At 39.0% G+C, this 21,814-nt stretch overlaps 1 protein-coding gene across 4 annotated transcripts in view; it reads right to left on the reverse strand.

The window, feature by feature from the left end:
- Positions 1-21,589, reverse strand: part of LOC149015029 (uncharacterized) — a 53,389-nt gene extending 31,800 nt beyond the window's left edge. Inside the window, exons 1-10 of one of the 4 annotated variants that reach the window (XM_089154611.1) lie at positions 20,617-21,589; positions 16,236-16,286; positions 15,988-16,069; positions 5,543-5,696; positions 5,182-5,290; positions 5,004-5,045; positions 4,722-4,763; positions 4,534-4,575; positions 3,451-3,976; positions 3,112-3,295 (exon numbers count right to left, since the gene is read on the reverse strand). In XM_089154611.1, coding sequence (XP_089010737.1) covers positions 3,112-3,295; positions 3,451-3,976; positions 4,534-4,575; positions 4,722-4,763; positions 5,004-5,045; positions 5,182-5,290; positions 5,543-5,696; positions 15,988-16,069; positions 16,236-16,286; positions 20,617-20,689 — 1,305 coding nt within the window. In that variant the 5' untranslated portion in view covers positions 20,690-21,589. Of the gene's footprint in view, positions 1-3,111; positions 3,296-3,450; positions 3,977-4,533; positions 4,576-4,721; positions 4,764-5,003; positions 5,046-5,181; positions 5,291-5,542; positions 5,697-12,171; positions 12,290-15,983; positions 16,072-16,235; positions 16,287-20,616 lie in introns of those variants that run through there. The other 3 variants (XM_089154607.1, XM_089154610.1, XM_089154609.1) reach the window with 3 other exon arrangements.
- Between the last annotated feature and the right edge of the window lie 225 nt (positions 21,590-21,814).

The raw sequence follows: 21,814 nt of genomic DNA on the forward strand, positions 1-21,814 counted from the left end.
ATGGATATGGGGTGAAATCCAGAGATTTCATTGCTACTATAAAAACGCTAAATATTTGCGCATTCACAAAAATTACGTCGATCAAATAGTTTTTTAGGATGAATCCACAAATTTTATTCCACAACCAAACAGTTAATTTTATGAATTATGACTCCATAGATTTGAAATCTCCAAACTCATGTAACCAAACAGGCCCTTAGCCCATCCAGGATTTTGTTAATCTAAACTTTCCTTTGCTGGAAGAGTGATGCTCATCTAGTCTGTCCTCCAATATTCCTATCTTTATTGGTGCGGCATCTTCCCTCTCCCCAAATCTACCATCCATACCCTGGAATCCCTCTTTTTTGATTTTCTTTGGAAGGGTCAAGAAACCTCCTATTTCCTCCATCCTATTAGTTGGGCTGCCACTTGCCAGCCTAAATCTAAAGGAGGCCTTAGAATCTGTTGGATTAATGAAGTTAACTTGGCCTACCTCCTCAAACTCATCTGAAAAATTGTCTCTAAGCATGACTCCATTTGGGTCTCCTAGGATCTACTCATATCTTCTCAAATCAGCCTCCATTTGGACTGTCCCGACTCTTTCCTCCTCTTCCTGGATCTGGAGAAAACTTCTTACCCTCCACCCCCGTGCCCTTTCTGCAATCTCCATTCAAATCTCCTCTGCATCCTCCACTTCTTTCTGACTAGATCCCTGGCATCCGATGAGTATAGTGTTCTCTCTTTTTGGTCCCCAAGCTATCTATGATTCCCGTATCCCCAAAGCTATCCCTCTCTCCTCTTTTATTGTTAATGGCTCTTGGTCCCTTTCTCCCCATCCTAGTCTCACACACGTCTAGAACTCCCTCCCCCGCCCTACCAACCTCTGCTTCTAACCACACCTTATGGATCCCTTCCCATGCCAAAACCTTCACAACCGCATTTACTTGGAACCTCCTCAAATCCTCATCCCCTCCTATCCCATGGACCCCTCTGGTTTGGTTCAAAGGCCACATCCCTCACCACTCCCTCACCCTTTGGAGAACTCTTAACTTAGCCCTCCCAACACAAGCTTTCCTCATCAATCACCACATCCCCGCCAACCCCAACTGCATTCTTTTTTGGAATGGAAATGAGATCCTTGACCACTTTTTTTTTCTCATGTCCCTTCTCCCAATCCATTTGGAATTTAGCCCTTGCTTCTATTTGGCCTAGGTCAAGACGTTCTTTTGGTTTTGCTTGAAATTGGAATTGGATCCTAAGAACTTTCTCTGGCTCCACGATTTGCGACCAAATGGGTAAACTCGTTTTCGCCGCCACTCTTCACCATTTATGGTGGGAGCGCAAGGCGCAACATGAGAAGATGGACTTCCAAATCTCGATCCCGAGTTTTGATTTGGAATGCCATCTATTTTGATGTATCTTCTAGGCTTATTACTTTCCCCCACCCCCTGTTTATAACTCTCAGAGGAATAGGTTGATTGTTAGTTCCTGAAGTCTAAACTCCTCTTTCCAGTCGCCCTCATGATTGGCTGCTGTCCCCCCCCCCAATTCTCTTTATATTTCTTGTTGTCCCATGTTGTTAATATAATTATTTATTCATCCAAAAGAAAAAGCTGTCCCATAGGATACCCAAACCATCCCATTAAAAAAAAAAACCTATCTTTACTGTAATCCCATTTATTAGCTGGTCTAAGCAAGGCGCGCAGCGCCGGCGGGGCAGCGACACCACCGACACGCGAGCGTCGATCTTCGCCGACGGTTGAAACCGGAGGAGGCACCCGCACCCCAACCCCCCCAAGCGCGCAAAGGGACCACGGCGGAGAGCAAACCGGCCCAAGCAAAAGAGAACAAGAAGGAAGAGTGGCCGCGGTCAGCGAGTGAAGAAGGCAAAGAAGAAAAGCCAAGCCCATATTTATTTGTAACAAGCGAAGAGAAGAAGGCGGAAGAGGAAAAGGAGGGGAGGCACGAGAACGAAGAAAGGGAGGGGCCGAACCGAAGAGCCGGGGCGGGGAGGGCGCGGGGAAGGCGGCGAGGAAGGGAGCGGGGGAGGGCAACAAGCGGTGGTCGCTTTCCATTCTCAACCACTCCCCGCCCCGCCCCGACGAGAGGGGGCGCGAACGCAGCGGCGCCAGAAACACGGAAAGATCTGAAAGCCCGGCAGGGGGAAGAAGCACCCGCCGAAGAAGGGAGAGCCGGCGGCAGCCGGAATATCGCCGCGCGCGCGCCCGGCGGCGCGGGGGTCGCCTCGCGCATCCGATCGCGTATCGGCGATAATCGGGCATATACATTGGTTCTAAGTAACGAAAGATCCTGAAGTCTAAGCCAGACCATGGGTTACAATGTTACATCAATCGGTATCAGAGCTAGATGAACCAGCAGCTGAAAGAGCCATGGATGACTCAGCATATTGCTACAAAAAAAAGTCCTCTACGATGAAGGATACCTTGACTACAGTCCTCGGAAACCAGGTGAGGTTCACTGCACATTTTTACCATTTATATCTACTTCTTGTATTTAAGTCTAGGAAGCCAAAAGTTAACTTAATCCTCTTTTCTTCTTCGTCTCCCATGCTCAAATCATGAAGATCTTTTCTTCATTCTTCCTCCTCCTAACTAGGGAATAGGGATTGACCCAGATAATTAACAATAGAAGAGTATGTTCAACCACTAAAACGTTTCATTGATTTCATAAATTACGCTTCAAGAAAACTTTTGCAAATTTAGGACACTAGAGTTTTTCTACCCTGAAAAAAGACGGCCTTTAGGGTTTCATAGCTAAACATAGTTCCAAAATTTCCATCATTTTATGGTGTCTTCTGGCAACTTCACCGTATTTAATGATTTCAGTTTTGCTCGAAGACCTCCAAAAAGTTAACTTGACTAAGTATCAGTAATCAGCTCTATCTAATAATTGACTCTATATATCTGATTAAACCATATTTACAGACTACATGAAAGAAAAATGCCAGAGGAAAAGAGTGTCACACGAATGAGTAAACCAATATCCATGCTTTGAACACCCTGAGGATTCACATTCAATGTACAATGAAAAACGTCAACAAACAGAAAAGAGTTTTCCAACAAAAGCTGCTCAGCAATCAGTAAGAAAGAAGATGAATAAGTGCATAAAAACCTTGAATCCAACTCCAAATCTTCCGATATGATCTGGATTATCCACAACAGGTTGTTTGCGCCCAAAAGAGACCATTCTCACCAACTCTTCATGTGACATGCCATGCCCATCATCAATAACAGAAAGCATTGGTATATCTTTTCCCAGTAACTTGGAATAAACGCTATCTATGGAAATATCCAAGCTGTTGAGCATACCACAATTGTAAGCCAACTATAACAAACAATAATAAGAAGAAGAAGAATAGCAGCCAAAAGAAATCTAAGAAACAAGAAGAAACCATATCCATGGTATTTTCCAAGTGAAGCTCATATGGAAAAATCAAACTGATGAACTTACTTTGCTGCTTTGGCATCCCTAGAATTGTCGACAAGCTCAGCTATGGCACCAAAAGCCCAATCTGAATGAGTCTGACCAAGAGTTTTCAAGAAACTGGGATCTACTCGCACAAAGTTCTCCCCAAATCTATTGTCTTGGGGCACTGACATGGACTGAGATCCAAAATGAGCTTCACCTCTACAACCATGAGCATAATGACCCACAACCTCATCTTGGAACTTGGCACTAAGAAGCTGTTTCTCAGAATTAATCTTTGAAACCCCTTCACTACTGTCTCCAAATTTTTTATCAGAAAAGCTTTGCTTTCCTTCCCTGGAGAGAGATCTGCAGGCTTCCTTAACAGTATGCGAAAAAGAACTTACGCCTGCCTGTTGAAATTTAAAATCAGAACAGTTTTTCACTGCTCGAACATCCTTCTCCCGAAAATTAGTTGCTGAACTATCACTAAATTCTTCTACCATTCCAGAGTCTGGCATTGTAACCATTCTAGTGGAAGCTGCTACCTTGGGTTTCAGCAAGGAACGGCCTGGTATTGAAGAAGCAACACCAACCAAAAAATCCTCATTATCTCTCACCTACTTAGTCAAAATACATAAAAAACCAACTAGTATACAGAAGCTAAAAAACATGGAACAGCAGGTAAATGGGACAAAGTGCAGCAAAGCGGTCAATGCAAAAGGCTCCAACCATGTGCGTCAGGGGTGGGGAGAATCACAATGTGTACAGTCTTATCCATGCTACAGAGAGGCTGTATCCAAACCTGTGACCACTGGGTCACAGGTTGTTGTTGCACCATTGTCTGCCCTCTATGTGAGAGGGCGTAACCAGCTCAGGGTCTGGGTAATGATGGTTACTGCACCGTCTCAGCGAAACAAGATGATTCAGGGTATTAAAAAAACCTAAGCTGACACCAATAAGGTGACCAAGGCACACATCCCCCCCCCCCCCCCAAAAAAAAAAAAAAAAAAAAAAAGAGGAACCTGGAACCCTAGCCATCACCTTCACAACTATGGTCATAAAGTACATATATTTAAGTCCCACACACCCCCTCCCCAAATGAGCAATATAAAACTGGAAGCTCACCTGATCCAACTGACTTTTCTCGATTAGAAACTGCAGTATTATCTGCAATTGCACCAGTATCAGGATGAAGTAGGAGGAATATGTAAAATACCAGTTACTCTAATCCCACAGAAGCACCACTTGTTTGCTATTGCAATATGAATCAATATTAGAAATTATGCACGGGGAATACAAAATTTGAATCTCACCTGACCCCACTGACTTATCTCGATAGGCAACTCCAGCATTGTCTGCAATTGCACCAGTATCAAGAGGAAGTATGTAAAATACCAATGACTTGAATTTCACAATAAAGCAAGATGGTACAGGGTATTCAAAAAAACCTAAGCTGACATCAATAAGGTGACCAAGGCACACATCCAAAAAACAATACCTAGAAGCCTAGACATCACCTTGACAACTATGGTCATAAAGCACATATCCTTCAAACCACCCCACCCCCAATGAGCAATATAAAACTGGAAGCTCACCTGATCCAACTGACTTTTCTCGATGAGAAACTGCAGTACGATCTGCAATTGTACCAGTATCAGGATGAAGTATGTAAATACCAATTACTCAAATCCCAAAAAGGCACCACTTGTTTTCTATTGCAATCTGAATCAATATTAGAAATTATGCACATGCAACACAAAATTTGAATCTCACCTGACTCAACTGACTTATCTCGATAGGCAACTACAGCACGGTCTGCAATTGCACCAGCATCAGGAGGAAGTATGTAAAATACCAATGACTCGAATTTCACAATAGCAACCTTCAAAAGCATGGAATCAGTAACGAACAATAGATGGATATAACCTCATTTCTAATACACGGTGAACAAATACCATAACAGAGAAAAGAAATGAAAGCTAGAAACTACTTACGAGCACATTCTACTATCACCCCCAGGAAATATCTTAATTGAAAATGTTACCCAAAAATATAGTAATGCTAAGGTGATAGAAAGAACAACCACTGATTGAGCTGAAAAAAAAAAGGATAACAACTAAAGTAACATCTTTACCCTCTCATGTTTTTTAAGAAAATCCATGAATAAAGACCATTCGTGCTGCTGATGAGAATTCACAGGACTAGCCTGCAGGAAAAACTGAGGCAATCCAGATATTGAACAGACTGAAGTTCGCCGTCGTATCTCAGATATCCTCCAATTCGGTACACTGGAGAAAGAAAGGAATCAGCATACTGAAGGTTCCAAACTGGTATATAAAGCAGACACAGGTGCAAAACTAGTACACTAAGTTATAGGCTCAGTTGAAGATTATCAAAGGATATCTACTCATATGAACCTGGTTTTAGCAAGAGTTCCTATTTTGCAGTGAGTTTAAGAATTAAGATAACTCTATCAATTTAGTCTTGCTTGATAAATATCCAGATCAGGATAGATCACTTTTCTGTGAGAATCAGATGATTTTTCCTTGTTGATAAATTAAAAAGGGAAAATATATAAATAACCAAGACACGTTTAAGGTTAAATGTCAACACACACGTCATATCAGGCTTCCAAAACATAGAGTTCAACAAAATTTGGATAGATGTTACTTTTCTTGTTCAGATGTAACTGAAGTAAAGCTTTCAATGTTTAAGTAAACTGCAATGATGTGAACGTGAACTGACAGCGGGAAAGAGGTAGCGAGGAGGAGAACATTACATCTCAAAAGGTATAATTTTAGAAAGTGAAATAAGTTAGTTCATTTGACTTCAATTTCACAGACTTTACTTTGAACTAAGGTTCAAGATCTCAGTTCAATGCCGTTTTCGGCCAGATAGAAACCAAGATCTCGGCAAATGGGCCAAAAGCAAGGAATTTTAGCTGGAAATATTGGTACCTGGTTTCAGCCCTTATTTGACTATTTTATTACCTATGTTCTTGCATACACCTTATTTAAAGCCTTATAAACACAATCATTAACTCTTTTGAATAAAAAATCAACAAGAAGTACTCATTCATATCCTACTAATTCAGACATATAATCCATTTTGACAAATACAAAAAGGTGTAAATTGTAATAAATGCACTTTGAATGTTTAATCCAATCAACCTTCCATGACGAACAACATGATAACCATGGTAGAAGATCTCTCTCTTGAGCGAGATCTCACCACCTTGAAAAACCAAGATCTCGACCATCTTGGCGAGATCTCAGTCGAGATATGCAATTTTTTTGCATCAACTCAATGTCCCATCTCCGTGGGTTTTAAGGTCCCAATTAGGCTGATATTGGGTATTTAGCCTATTTGAGGCTTTTTGAACACATTGGTGGCCTTAGATTTGTCAGAAAACAATCTTAAGTATGATTTCTAAGTCTACCCATAGTGTGAAACCGAAATATTTGTAGGATTAGAGAATACAAGGTTATACAACATGTAATATAGAACCTTTAAGGCATATAAATGAAAAAGCAAGTGTATCAAATGCATCAAATAACGTAAATGTCATCAAAATTCCATCCATATGGATATCAGTATCACAATCCCAATTTTCAAGAATAGAATAATAAAATTATACAACCATTAGAAGTTCTATATAAGTCATTAAATCATAAGTTCATAAGACAAACAGAGAATGATTGATCTTCTTTCGATGTTATAGATGTGCTAAGAGTAGTTGCAAGTGAAAATCCAGCCAAAATCCACACAAAAAAAGGGCGAAAATTGAGAGTTCAAGCGAGATATGGCGAGATCCAGGGCGAGATCTTGCGAGATCTCGAGCGAGAAATCCCAACTTTCTGGTCTCGATCTCCATCTCGTCTCGCTTCTTTGAAAAAGCAAGATATCTTACGAAATCTACCACCATGCTGAAAACCACAAACTAAAGAACCAAAAAGAAACTTTTTCCGAGATCTTCACTTAATACCATGAGGACTGATAAGTTCCTAGGTTGATCCATTCCACAAGCAGCATACCTCAGCATCTGTCTCAACCTCTCCTCTGAATGTGCAACATACACATCCCATAACACAATGCTGCCTAGTCATTTTGGTAGTCTATACTTGCCCATCACTAAGTCCCATCATCAACATGAGAGAGATATCCCAACAAAGGTTTAAAGTATCAGTCAGTATCATTTCGTATCAGCCAATACGTATCAGTATCACAAGCCATCAATATGATACATGTCGATATGTCTCTAGATTTTTATTTTTCCATATCGTCTCTCGTGTCCCTCATTGTATCGGCTGATACGGTACGAAATGATATGATGAGAGAGACGTTTCTTGCGTAAAAAAGCATGTTAAATAAATTCAAAATAAGCGATACATATCGAATACATACCGGCCAATATGGTTCGAAACGGTGCGATACAAAGATACGTAGCGTTTATATTTTACAAAAACACATTACACTAACAATGTGTATCGTACTGATACATAGCGATACCAACCAATACATATCGATACACTCGATACGCATTGAACTACTTCATAAAATAGGGAAGAAAGGGGTTTTCATGACGAGTTGCAGGGTTTCGAAAGAAGGATTTCTAGTTTCACATTCTCTTATATTGTTTTTGAATTTCTTAAGGTACGCTACAGAAGCTTTAATAAGAGAAGAATGTGAGATGTTGGGTTTTTAAATTATCCTCCACAACGGTTTAATTGTTGGGAAGAGGTGAAGAAATCTCAAGATGCAAATCAAGTTAGATACAACAAGAATGAAGATTTGAGTAGCAGGAATAAATCTCAAGACACAGATCATGCTGAATACAATAAGAATGAAGATGAGTAATGGGAAGAAAAAAAAACAATCATTTAATTAAGAGTGCAGCTTGGGTAATATGGTGGCTCTGTTTTACACTTCAACACAGTTGTTTTAGAGGTTCTGTCAAGAGTCCTTTAGGTTCTAGTCATGTTATGCGTGCAGCTTCTCTTACATTCAAGTCCCAGTGGGATAGCTCTCAAGAGTCTTCACATATTTAGTCTTCCCGCTATGAAGGTTTAATTCTTTCCACAACACATTCTTCATGGTTACACTTACATCTTTGTTTGTTAGTTGGATTTGTTCCCTCACTGAACTCTCCTTACTGTGTTTTCTTCTTTCCTCACTCTTTATTAGGTGGTGATTGTTTTTGGTTGCTATTTGAAAGTAAACTATTGTTTTGTCTCGTAATGTTGGAAGTATAGGTTCTCATGTTGTTTCTGAAATTACTCTGCTCATGAGCTCTGTGAGAATTTTTAATTTGGGTTTAAGCTCAAATCATCATATAACTTATCCTTTATACAGTTGGAAATTCCCAATATGCATCTCCAAATTTTGTGATTTACAGAGAGGATTGACCACCAATGGCTACATTAATGGAAACTTTATTATGCAGAGGAGTGGAACACCATGGAAGATTAAGCAATTTATGCAAGAAAAGAATCCCTTTTACCTTCATTACTTCTATTTTCGATGCCTGCATCTCAATAACCAAATTCAAATTATGAGATGAACTTGAAAGCAGAATTTCCAATGTCCTCTCTTCTATAGCCATATACCACATTTTCACCGTGTGAATGTGGTTTCATTTTCACTTGCTTCATCTTTTCTATAACCAGTCTGGTTAGAACCGTCAACCGTGTGAATGTGGTAGGGGTGTTTGTTTTGTTTTGGAAAATGTAGATGATGGACGGAGAGGGTATGTTTTAGGGTAGCTATGTCTTACTATTATCAATTTTCTAGAACAAATGATGTGTCAACACTGCCATCCTAATGAGGGAACATATAATGCTCTTGCTGTCCTCTGCAATGAAGGGATGATATATGAAGCCTTCTCCATTATCCAAATCTTAGGTAACAAAACAAACTCTTCCATGCATGACTACTATAGGGACGTCATATCCAACTTGTGTAGGAAGGAAAACACTATGGCAGCATTCCAGCTCTTATATGAGATGACAAAGGATGGATTTACTCCTGATTCTTATACCAATTAATCCTTGATCAGAGGTCTGTGCACGAAGAGCAAGCTACTTAAAGCCATGGAGATTTTTACAGTAATGGAAGACATTTTAGGCCAGGCATCGACAATTACAATGCCCTCATACTTGGTTTATGCAAGGTCAGAGACTTATTAGCTATGTCTTCTTGACAGTTATGAAGTACGCATGTTTAAGTGATAGTTGCATGATAAAGTTATTATTTATTAACTATGTCTATTGTTTTTTGCCTGAATTAGACTATATCCTTGTGTATTTGATCATTTCTATTCAATTCTGCACCTATCGATACGTATCTGCAAAACGATACAATACAGAAGCGAAACTTCTCTTAAAATCACCCGACCAATCCATTACTGATACGTGATACTTTAAACCTTGATCACAACCTAGGAAATGGGACACTGAAATTGTAAGAGGAGGACGGCTAACAGGGTGTGATGGGTATCTAAAGATGGAGTGTACAAAAGATGATCCTGATCATGATCCTGATCCCTATCCATGTGTAGACATAGCAGTAGCAGATGATCCCCCATGATCGTATTTTTTCTTCAAAATAGATTGTGCAGAAAGTAATCTTTTAAACTAGGGAGATAAAAAAAAAACAAAACAAAACAAAACAAAAAAAAGTAAAATAATAACTTGAACTTGGATTCTTAGATCAGGCCCTACACTAAACATACAATGAGTGAGGAATTTGACTGAAAAAAGAGCTTTAATCCACTTTGATATAGCAAATGGAAGGAAGAATCCAATAGGAGTAGAGGGATTTGAGTGAAACATGGAGGTCTGAATTCAAGAAACCACTTTGGAAGCTCAAGAGGGTCGAAACTAACGAAGTGGTTGACACGGGATCTGCAAAACTCGCAAATCTAGTCAAAACCGATGAAAATGACACATGAGGATGGACCGACATGGTCAAACCACTCGAAACAGGTAGTTTCGGTTGGAAATACAAGACTTTTTCCAGGCACATTTCATCTTCGGCAAGATTTCAATGGAATTTCAGCGAAACTTGAAGCATGCTTCAAACCAAAACTTTTCATTGTCTGGTTGGAAGGTTAGAAAAGTTTGTCAACTTCAATTTCACAAACTTTACATTGAACTAAATGGACCCCCAGTAAGCTAACATCAGCAGCTGCTTACTATCACTCCACTGAATTCTTGCAGTTCCCTCTTAGGCTCTTACTCAAAATTTGCAAAACATCTCCATGTAGCCCAAAAAATTGAATGCTAAAATTCACAAAACCATCTAGTCAGCACTCGTGAATTGTGACAACTCATCTTTATACAGTATTCCCCAAAAGAGGTGTGAAATCAACATTTTGAGGATGTTGAAAAAGTATTTGACCATTCTGAGCCAATCCAACAGTGGAAACTTAGCAAAGAAAAGATTAACGACAAGAAAATGAGAATCCATCTACAAAATTAACTAAGGGAATGCTCCCTAAATTAACTATCATTATTGAGGGTATGCTTCACTGACTTTTTATACAATCACGATCTGAATGCAGAAGCTCAGTAGACCAATATATGCCTTCATTTAACATTGCCATTAAAATAGAATATTCTAATTTGGTTACCCAGAAAGTTCTCTTAATGCTGAGTCCACAAGTTGGTTCTAATGTACTTCCTTCGGAAGTAATTTTAATGAGACGGATAACATAAGGCCCATTTCCCCTGTATCTTTCCTGCTCTCTGCATCCTCCCTACCAGCAAGATACTCTTGCTACTTTACACCAATGTCTAAAATTTTTAATCACAAGTGTTCAAGATCCATAACTTCGTCTAAATAATTACTATTTTTGCTTATATCAAATTCTCCAAGTGACTGCAGCCAACTATTACAGTTGAATGTTCTCTCCTGCTTCAACGATGTTGAAAGCTTTTTGAAGCTCAAGCTTCAAAGACTATCATTACTATACCACTGATGCTCAACCATAATTCAGTTACTTTCCCCACCCTCTTTCCCTTCAAACAGTTGCTTTAATTAAAGCACTGTAGAGGCTCCAAGCAGCAAGATTCAGATGAAAGTGGAGACCAAATCCTATTCCCAACGTGTTTCTCAATGAAATGAACCACTTTTGATTCTCAAACCCAAATAACAAATAGTTCATTCATGGACCTAAATCTAGCACCATGTAGTCTTACCTGTATAAAGAAAACATCAAAGTTATACGATAAATTAAGGGAACCATGACCCCAACAATAGAAAAACTAACTTAAATTTTTGCCACAAAAAAAGTATAAAAAGTCAAATAAGATGCCCCTCATTTTGTTTTATTATTTCTGAAAGTCAACCTAGAGGGGGATGAATAGGTTGAAACTAGTGAAACGTGCTTGTACTTGCAATGAATCAATAATTATATTTTTATAGTTTAAAATATTAAGGAGCAGAAATAAAGCTAGACAAGACACGAGTTATATTGGTCCAATTCAACAGAACCTATGTCCACTCTCTTCTAGCACCTCAAGTAGGTAGTGGGTGGGGGAGACCACACATCTTCAAAATATCTTTGATACTGGGCAAGAGCACCCAATGAATCCTTGCTTACGTACAAGAGAACCCTATAGAATCATTGCTTCTGAGCAAGAGGACTCAATACAGAGTCATTGCTTCCAGGCAGGGGTACCCAATAAGGAATTGTTACTTCCGGGCAAGAGTGTCCAACACAAATAATGGAATAAAAACAAAGATCAAGTTGCAAACACTTACATAACCTTTGGGATGACACTTCCCTTGGAATGAAATGAATGCAAATGCATGATCAAGCCTTGACCTTTCTCCAGTCTCTACCTTGAGATCAAGACTCTAACCATCTTCAAAAAGAGGGATTGAACCTCTAGGGAACTACCCACCTCAAAATCAACACATCCACTGTCTTCAAGAAAAAGGAAATGGATCACTAAAGGGATTTTGAATATTTGGGAGCCAAAAGGGCTACAATAATCCCATAATAATGATAGCTTTATATTGCTTGGAATTTGTGTCAGAGAGTATCAGAAAGACTTCTATTTATAAGAGAATGGTTGGTCTAAATATGGTTCCAATGGATAGAACACATTCATATTTTTGAACTATGGGTCAACCTTGGGCTTTATCCAGTCAACCTGATCAATATAGCCATTGAGGACTAGCCATTGACCTTATCAGTCAACTCAGCACCCACATTCAGCATTCAACCGTCAATCCCAGTAAGTACAGTGAGCACTCAACCTGCAGACATCAGTTGAAACAGAAAAGAGAAGGGCAGAAAAGAAAAAGAGAAGAGGAAAGAACAACAAGGAGATAGAAAGATTCTCTCAAGATCCCACCCATATCTTCATCTTTGTCATCCTTCCCCCATTATTTTGGTTACCTCCCATAAAGATTGAAAAACCTTAATTTTATCTTTCTTCCCACTTAGCCCTACCCATATAGATTTTTGTTAAAACCTTAACAATCCTCTGAATCCCAATTTTTCTTTCCTAATCATTCCCTCCAATTTCCATCTACCCATAGGATCCCATGAGATTGTTGGAATTATTTGCTGGAAGATTTTGGGCGAATCCTTAATTCTAGGGCAATTATTCCAAAAACCCTAACCCTGGAATCAGGTTCGCATCATGTCTGCTTATGTGGAAATGCAACTTTTCCCACCCCATCTCTTTTAGAATCCTGCACTTTTAGGTGGGACTCTATGGGAAAGGGAGGGAAATGAAAAAAATATATATTATTTTATTTATCATGAGACCCACAATTTCAACTTTTCCACGTAACACTTTTGATGTAAACCCAGGTCTAGGGCTAAGGGTATTATGGCAATTTTCCCTAAAACTAAGGGTTGCCTAGGAAATCCAGTAAATAGGGAGGCTGAATCAGGAAGTTTAGGGTATCCTAAGGCTCTAAACCCTCAGCTGTAATTGGTAATTCAGATCTGAAAATTCAATTAAACATCAAATTAGGGTTTGTAAAGTGTTCAGATAGGGTTACAAAAGGGAAGCAACCTTGATGTCCTGCAGTTTTTGAACAGTAGATGTTCATGTTCTGCAATTCAGAACTTGATTTCAGCGGCCCAAGGGTTTAGGTATATCTGAATTTAGAAACTTAGGGTTTTGTTAAAGTTTAAAATTCTGCAGAATTTCTTAGGGAAAAAGATGAAGTGCAGGATTTTTCTAAGTGAAGGAAACTAAGCAGATTTGGGGAAATAACTTTAGGATTACAACCTAGGGCTTAGTGCGATCCAAGGGGAAGAGAAAAGACGTTTAAAAGGGCAGGGGAAGAAGGGATAACATGGGGAGGGGCCTATTGCAATGGGAAGGGAAGGGACTTTGCTGGAACAGAAGACAGAGGGTGAGAGAAGATGCGATGGAGTTTTTTTTTTTTTTTTTTTTTTTTTTTGGGGGGGGGGGTGCCTGTGATGGGGTACTAGGGCTGAACTTACTTGGGCTTGCTGGATCTGGAAAATTCTACTGATTTGGAATGGAACTCTCCTTCGGAATTCGATGCTTGAAAGCTGCAATTGATGATTGAATGCTGAAAATCAGAATGCTCTCCAACAAACAACCGCAAGGTCCCCCTCAAAGGAACCCTTCCACCACCTTGGCGATAAATGCTGAAATTCTTTATTGAATCAAAACTGAAAATTACATTAAATGATTGGCTATTTATAGCCTTCACAGTCTCTTACTTGGGTGGGAATCCTTAATTGACATGATCCCATTACTTGACCAAAACTCTTAAATTGGAATCTAGTTACTTAAAAACCTCAACCCTAGATTTGGAATATACTAAAAGACACCAGTTAATTAAACTTTAAGTTAACATAAAAGCACATGCTAATTTAAGATAACTTAGGACTCATCCAAAAAAAACTTTAAAATAAAACTCTCTAAACAAAACCAAACTCAATTCAACTTCCTAGTTTAAACTCAACTAAACTGCTGAAATATTCTGGGAAATAACTCCAGAATTTTTTTTTAAAAAAAAGGGGGCAAAATGCCCTAAATACCCCTAATTAGGGGTTCAACCAAGTTATGGTGGCCTCTTGGAGCCATCCTGGGACCCCACTTGAGGTTTCGGCCAAGGGATCTTTTTCACATCACTTTTCCTTTACTTTCCTATTTCCCCACCACACTACCAATGGGTCCCACCTTTCTATCTTCCCCACCCTTCTTCTCTTGAAACAAACGACCTGTAAAAGAAAACATGGAATTTAATACAATTTTCTTCAGTACTCTTAAGCCTTCAACATGTACATGAAGTCCATTTCTTGGTCTTCAACACCTTAAGTCTTATAAGATCTTAACTTTGTAGCTTTAAGATAGCTTCCATACAATCTACACTCTCTCCTTGAGTATGTGTGTTGCGCATAGCCCTGTAAATGGACAGCGAAAATTTGCATTCGTATTCATTTAAGGGTGTCCGCATCCAGAATTTTTCTTACCGGAAAATATCCGAATCCGGCTGCTTATCGGATCAAATAATATCCAGATAAAAATTTTATCCGGATAGAGTAAAGTATTCAACATTTTTTTCTCTGAAAATTGATGATAATCAGATTCGGAAACCGGATAATCGGAAATCATCCTGTTAGAGTAAAGTATTAAACACTTTTCTCGAAAAAAGGGCTGAAAATCAGATGCGGAAACTGGTAATGGTAATCGGAAATTGTAAATCGGAAAGCAAAAATAAAAAAAATGACAATCACCAATCAATAATCGGATCGGATTATTATCGGATCTCCGATAAAGTTCCGGATTCGGATTCGGCTAGCGGATTTGCTAATTGGATTCAGCTTGGATATTTCAGTTTACAGGTCTAGTTGTGCATGAGTATGCTTATCATTGAAACGCACAAGTAGATAGCTAGCACATGGTTATATGTGTAAACAACATAAGGGTGAACGGGTCAATTCCCAAATCAACACCCTAGGGATAGTTAGGTCAATTCCCCAACAATTTATAAGACAAAGTGCATGAAATATTCTTTCTAGTTTGCTAAGCTAATAAATCATTTACTATGATGGATCAAGATGCAACCAAGCATGTATCCATAACAACTTCTACCTAGAACAATGTTGAACCATCGACTAATCGACACAACAAAATGATACACCTGGCAACTGCTGAGCATTTTACCTTTATTCAGCATGCATTAGAAAAGATTCCAGGAAAAGAAGATAACAAGTTACAAACAATTTAAGTTACTAGATACATACAGAATTTTCCTTTCCTTTCTTTTCAAATATTTGTCATAACTAACTTCTACATCTAATTAGAAGATTTGAGGATTTCAGTGAAATATGAGAGCTGAAAACCTCAAAAACAGATGCCAGATCACTACATGCTTCCTATCATCCTCCCATCTCAACATGACCATGCAGAATATACATTCAAAGCAAGATAGTGATGCAACCAAACTAATAAAAGAACCATGGCACAACATACAAAGTTAATATCAAGGAAGAAGGTAAACACTATGAAAACGCCAATGCATATCATAACAACCAGAACAAACACCTTTAGAAAGACTCGGAAAAAACTCACATACAGTTCAAGCGGTGGGTTATAGCACTTTGTGTGGCATATAGTTTTATCGTCCTTCAAGAGTGTCACACGATGTCCAGAACCCTCTAATAAATAATAATAACAAACATCATAAAAATCAGACGAACATAATGTCTCTGTAACAGCCACAATTAAAATATTACACAAGACAATCAAAACGAAGTATGTTTGTATGTCAAGATCAAAAAAAAAAATGTCAAAAATAATAAAATGAGGAAAATAAGTATATACCTTGTGGCGGTGGTGCATTTAAGTCTAAAGGAAGACAGACCATTCTTTTACCTGTAAAAGTGACAAACTTGATGCATGAGAAAAACCAAACCAACACCAAACATCAATAAGGATAAACTATTAAGGAATTCATTCTATTTGGATCATACAAAAACAGGTCAGTTTGGTTCAGTCCAACTTGGCAGACTCAATATTAGAGCTACTTTAGAAGAAACTAGGGTTGTAACATGGTCGGGTTTGGTTGGGCTTTACCAATCCTTGACCATGACCATGAATACCCTAATTGACACCCATGACCCAACCTACCTAGACTTGATTAGGCTGGGTTGGTTATGAGTATCCCTGACTCTGATTCAGTATCCCTGGCCACAAGCAATATAACTAATGTAAATAGGGTTGAGCCCCCTAAAATTGGCCCCAAAAACCAGATCGAAAAAGGTTACTTGAAGCAGGTCGAATACCCCTGGGATTGTTTGGTAATTTTCTCCTGCCCTTTTAGGGCTGACCATGGGTCTAGTTATACTCCCCTCGATCCTAGGGTCAGGGATCTAACTTTACATTTTTACTTTTGTTAGTCAATTTTGAGTCTATCTAAGAGTTTCAGTTGATTTGGAGTTACTTGGTTAGTTGTGATAAGGTTTGTTAGTAGGTTGTGATAGGGTTCCTCATCCAAATGATCTTATCATTAAGGCACCGTTTGTTTGCTGGATCTGAAGTAGGGTGGGAAAAAAGGGATGGCAAAAAGTTTCAAAAAGCAAATTTTTCCATGAAATCCCAAAGTGTGGCTTGTTTGGTTCACTGGGGTGGGACATTTGGCAAACAAACTTCTTTAATTTAAGAAAGCTTGTCTGCTGAGGTGGCATGCTAGCTTTCCCACCCCCATCCCTTTTCAAAACCCCACAAAATAGGTGGGATTTTGTGAAAAAAGGTGGAAAACAACAAAGTGGGACTGTTAAGTACCCGAATGAGGCAACTTAACAAAGATGGAATAACTCAAGAAGATAATAGCAATAATGGACTTTGAATAAAAGTTGAACGAGAAACAAAACACACTACTAGCAGTAGGTGAATCCTACAGGCTACCCAAGAGCAATAACTCCCACCCAATAACTCAAAAACCTTCTCTCCTTTACTCTTCCTTCCCCCTATTTATAGCAATTGCGTTCCTACAATATTAATCAACAGAATCATCCCAATTCGAATAGGACTCTTCAAATCTAATCCTAAAGAGTAATCTGAATGTAATATGACTCTTCAAATCTAATCCTAAAAAGTAACATGAATGTAATATGACTCTTCAAATCTAATTCTAAAAAGTAACATGAATGTAATATGACTCTTCAAATCTAATCCTAAAAAGTAACCTGAATGTAGTATGACTCTTCAAATCTTCCACCCGATTTAGGGGATTGCTTGCCACGCTTTCTTTTATAGACTCGTGATACAAGGGGCTTATCAGGGACCCACATTTAAAACCTTTTCACAAAATCGTTTCCTTTCCTTTCTTGTTCCCCCACCCCCATTGCATATAGGTCCCACATGTTTACTTTTCTCACCCCATCTTTGCAAACAAACAGTCCCTAAGAGTTGTTTTTTGTTTTGAAGTCAGTTATTTGAGTCCTAATTAAGTAAGTCTTGTTAACTTACTTGGACTCCAAGTAATAAGGTTGTTGGATCCCCATTAGTTGGGGAATCCTAGTTTGAGTCAATTATGTTTTTCAAAGCTATAATAGCATAGTTGATCAATGTAATTTTCAGCTTGAGTTGATGAATAAAATTATGATTTGAGAATTGGCTTTGAGCGAAAGTCATGGGATCCCTTGGGGTGAACTGTGGCTGGGTATTTGCTATTATTTCTGCAATTTTAGTTCTTCATCTTTAGGTATTCAAGCATCCAATCTTAGCAACCAAGTCTACAGCAGTCAAAGCCTTTGAACGGTCTTCACCCCTTCTCAGCAGCCCCAAGTAGGTACAGACCCTTCCCACACCTCCCTCTTCTGCGCAACCTTCCCCAACCTCCATCCCTGCTGCTGCATCAATCCAGCAGCACCCTACACCCCCACAAGCCCTAAAAACCATTCCCCCTTGCTGTTTCAGACCTTTAGGAACCTTCCCACCATCCTACGATTCACCCCCTTTCCCCAACCTGACCAGTCCCTTCAAGTCTCCTAGAAACTCTCCACCCCCCATTCAGTTCTCTGTCCACCCCCATTCGGTTCTCTGTTTGACAAAAAAATAGGAAACCAGAAACCTTTTGAAGTTCCTGCACTCAGTAGAAGACTCCTAGGATCTGAAACCTAAATTCTACTACCATTCAGACCCGATTTGTGCTGGTTATTATCTAAGAAGATCCTGAAGATCTAACCCAGACCCTGGGTTACATTTAAAACAACCCGCAAAACAAAAGAAACTGTCACCTTCAAGATAAATTGGAAACCAACTCAATAATGCAATTGCAATCACTCAAATCATGCATATGATGCCATATTAGGTCTAGCATTCTATCTATGCTGCTTAACCATGTACCCCATTTATTCAATCCAAAAATTGTTAGAACATTTTTCAATCATGAAAAAGAGAGGCTTTATTGTTTTAAGTGCTAAGGACAGAAAGCACATAAGAAAAATATATTGAATACCTATAACAGATATTGATAAAACAATACGTTTAGTACCATTGGGTGAATAAATATATTATGCATCATCAGTTCGGCTTTGGGTTGGTTTTGGTTTACCTTGTAAAATGCATATCAGTTTTAGTTTTGGTTTTGGCTCCTTTTATTAGTTTGGGTTAGTTTTGATATCCGTAAAATATCTGGGAGCAATGTGGAGCTTGGAGAGAGAGAAAAAAACAAGGTTTTGTTCTAATTTTTTGTAATTCTACTTTTTTATGCCTACTTAAGTAGTAATTCCACACATGTTCATTAATGTTGCATAAATAAAAATTAACACAGCCCTTGATCTATTTATGATTTTTTTAAATCGATTTACTTTAATGAGAAACAAGGGTCATAAATCATACCAAATACATCTATTTATGTTTATAACTCAAATAATCATAAATGTAAATTATACCAAGACAAAGCTAGTGAATAAACATGCCCAGGATCTCAGGGCCAAGATCAGGGTGAGGGCTTGTCCAATGTCAAGGTCAGGGCTAGGTTCAATTTCAGGATCAGGGCTAGTTCAATTTCAGGATCAGGGCTAGGGTTAATGTCATGATCAGGGACAAGGCCAAAATCAAGGTCGGGTAAGGGCTGCATTGTTCTGGTAGACCAAGGCCATCAAAGCCAAACTTGCAACTCTAGGAGTAACCCTCCTACATGTTGCAATACGAGAAAGATGTCTGAGGTGGCAAAACCATGTTCAACTAAAGCTTTTAGAGGCTCCTGTACATAGAATTGATTTGATTTAAATTCAAGAAGCTAAACGAAATAAGAAGAAGAAAAAAATTAAACTAATGAATGACTCTTAGAAGAGGTGAGGAAAGACATGCATGGTTGAAACATTGAAACCAAGATTCTAACAAGAAAGAGAGTGATGGCAAACAATTTCAGAAATCGACTACTTACCTTAAAATAGTTTATATTCCTCCGTATTTTGAGATGAAACCACCGATTCAGGTGCAAATCAAACACTGGCTTTCCAGTGTATCAAAAGTTTTCCCTGTGTCCTCTTAAACTGTTTTACCAAAAAAAAAAAAAAAAAAAAAGGTGTCCTCTTAAACTAAGAATTCCGTGTAACAGAGTTACCCGAAGCACAAAGTGCTACCTCAACCCTCAACCTCACCAAGCTTCCAGCCAGCGAACCATAGTTATCCCACATAAGAATGAGACATGCGACGACATTAAACTATACACAATACTGTACCTAAAACCCCCTCAGAAAGGTATGCCGGAAGGCCCGGAACCAACTTGCCTAGAAAATGCTACCGTGAGCATTAAAATAGGAAACCACTATTGCTTTTTTTTTCTTGCGTACGTAAACCCCCAAACCAAAGCAACTGCGACGAAAGGAGCGAAATTACATGCCTACAGGCTTACAAATTCCGCTAGAGAGACAACTCTTTACTGAAGCGTCCCTATAGTGTATCCCTACAAATATCATTACCATAAAAAGAAAAACTTCCTGAAAATGCAACCACTAATTTCGCGTGAATTTTCAAGACCCCAGAGCCCAAATGCGTTAGCATAGCCAGAAGAAGTAAGACGTGTAAACAAAGAAAGATTATCAAAATCATACGAGAGTCCTCGTCTGGCATAACTTTCAAAATGCTGTGGATCCGAAGTACTCGTGACTCAGGTAAAAGCCAAGTTCGAGTAAACCAGTGAAGAAGAAACCCTAAGTGACCACTGACAGGAGATCTGTGTACTAAGAATTACCATGAATTTCGGAACGATGAGAGCTCCTCTCTGCTCTACGACCACCATTCTTCCTAGCTTCAGAGGAACCCATTGTTCACACCGAAGTCAGAACCAGAACACTCACAGAAGACCCGGGAAGACTATGGCTTCAAAAATGTTGAGCGAGGAAGAAACATGTAAACAGGGAGAGGAAAAGTCGCTGAAATAACCGCCTGAGAGTGGAGGTGGAGATGCTTATCGAGTACAGTGGGATTGGTGCATTTATCGGCGTGCACGGCTTTAGGAAACCGAACCGGCTCCAAAATAACTGGCGCATTTTTATAATGAAAAATCGAAAAATAAAGGACGGTTTGGTAACTCACGTGTTTTTTCCGGCAGAAAAATAATCTTATTCATCATTCAAGACTCATGAGAGACACCAGAAGACAGAAAAAAGTTCCTTCAACAATGAGTGAATGAAGGCCGCTCCCTAACAGACTCAATCGAGAGGGCTTTCTGCGCCAAGGAATGCTACCACACCATTGGCTTCCCTTGGTATATAGACAAAGAGACATGGCAGTAACTTAGACAATCTAGCTTCAAGTATACTGTGATCCACTACCAAAGCTTCTCCCATTTCAGCATCATCAAACTTCAAGGCCACAAATTTGGCCACCCACACCACTTCCTTTCTCCTTGTTGAACGCAGCATCACAACTGACTGAGTAGGTGTCTACCTGACTACCTTCGATGGTTTCCATAAAAACTTAACAGTGGATGTTGCATTTCTGCATTCGTTTTCAAAATCTTCTACCTTTGTAATACACCCATCAAATTATTTTGCAGCCCTTTCTATGTGCAACACCACATCTAACGGCTTCCATACAGTGCCTCCCCACAACCTGTCATTACAAGCTTTTCACAGGTACCATAAAATGAAACAGAGCATGCTCTGGATTTGTAAATACTGCTTCCTGTCCAATTCAGAAAAGAATTTCCATTCTACAATCCATTCCGCCAGATTTGCAGTTCTGCCTTCCTTAAAACTAATTCCCAGCGAGAAGCCCATGCAAAATCACAATTTATCAAAATATGCTTTGTGGTTTCGGTGTTGCCACATATGCTATTAGAAAAACTAGCTAAAAGAGAGAATCAAGAAGAATTAATCTACAAAATAATAAATTATTATTTGACAAACTCACGATATAATTAACATACCTCTTCGAAAATAAATTCC

Source organism: Hakea prostrata, chromosome 5 (assembly GCF_041222555.1).
Source record: "Hakea prostrata isolate BN-2017 chromosome 5, UWA_Hpros_2, whole genome shotgun sequence".
In the NCBI taxonomy this organism is placed as follows: Eukaryota; Viridiplantae; Streptophyta; class Magnoliopsida; order Proteales; family Proteaceae; genus Hakea; species Hakea prostrata.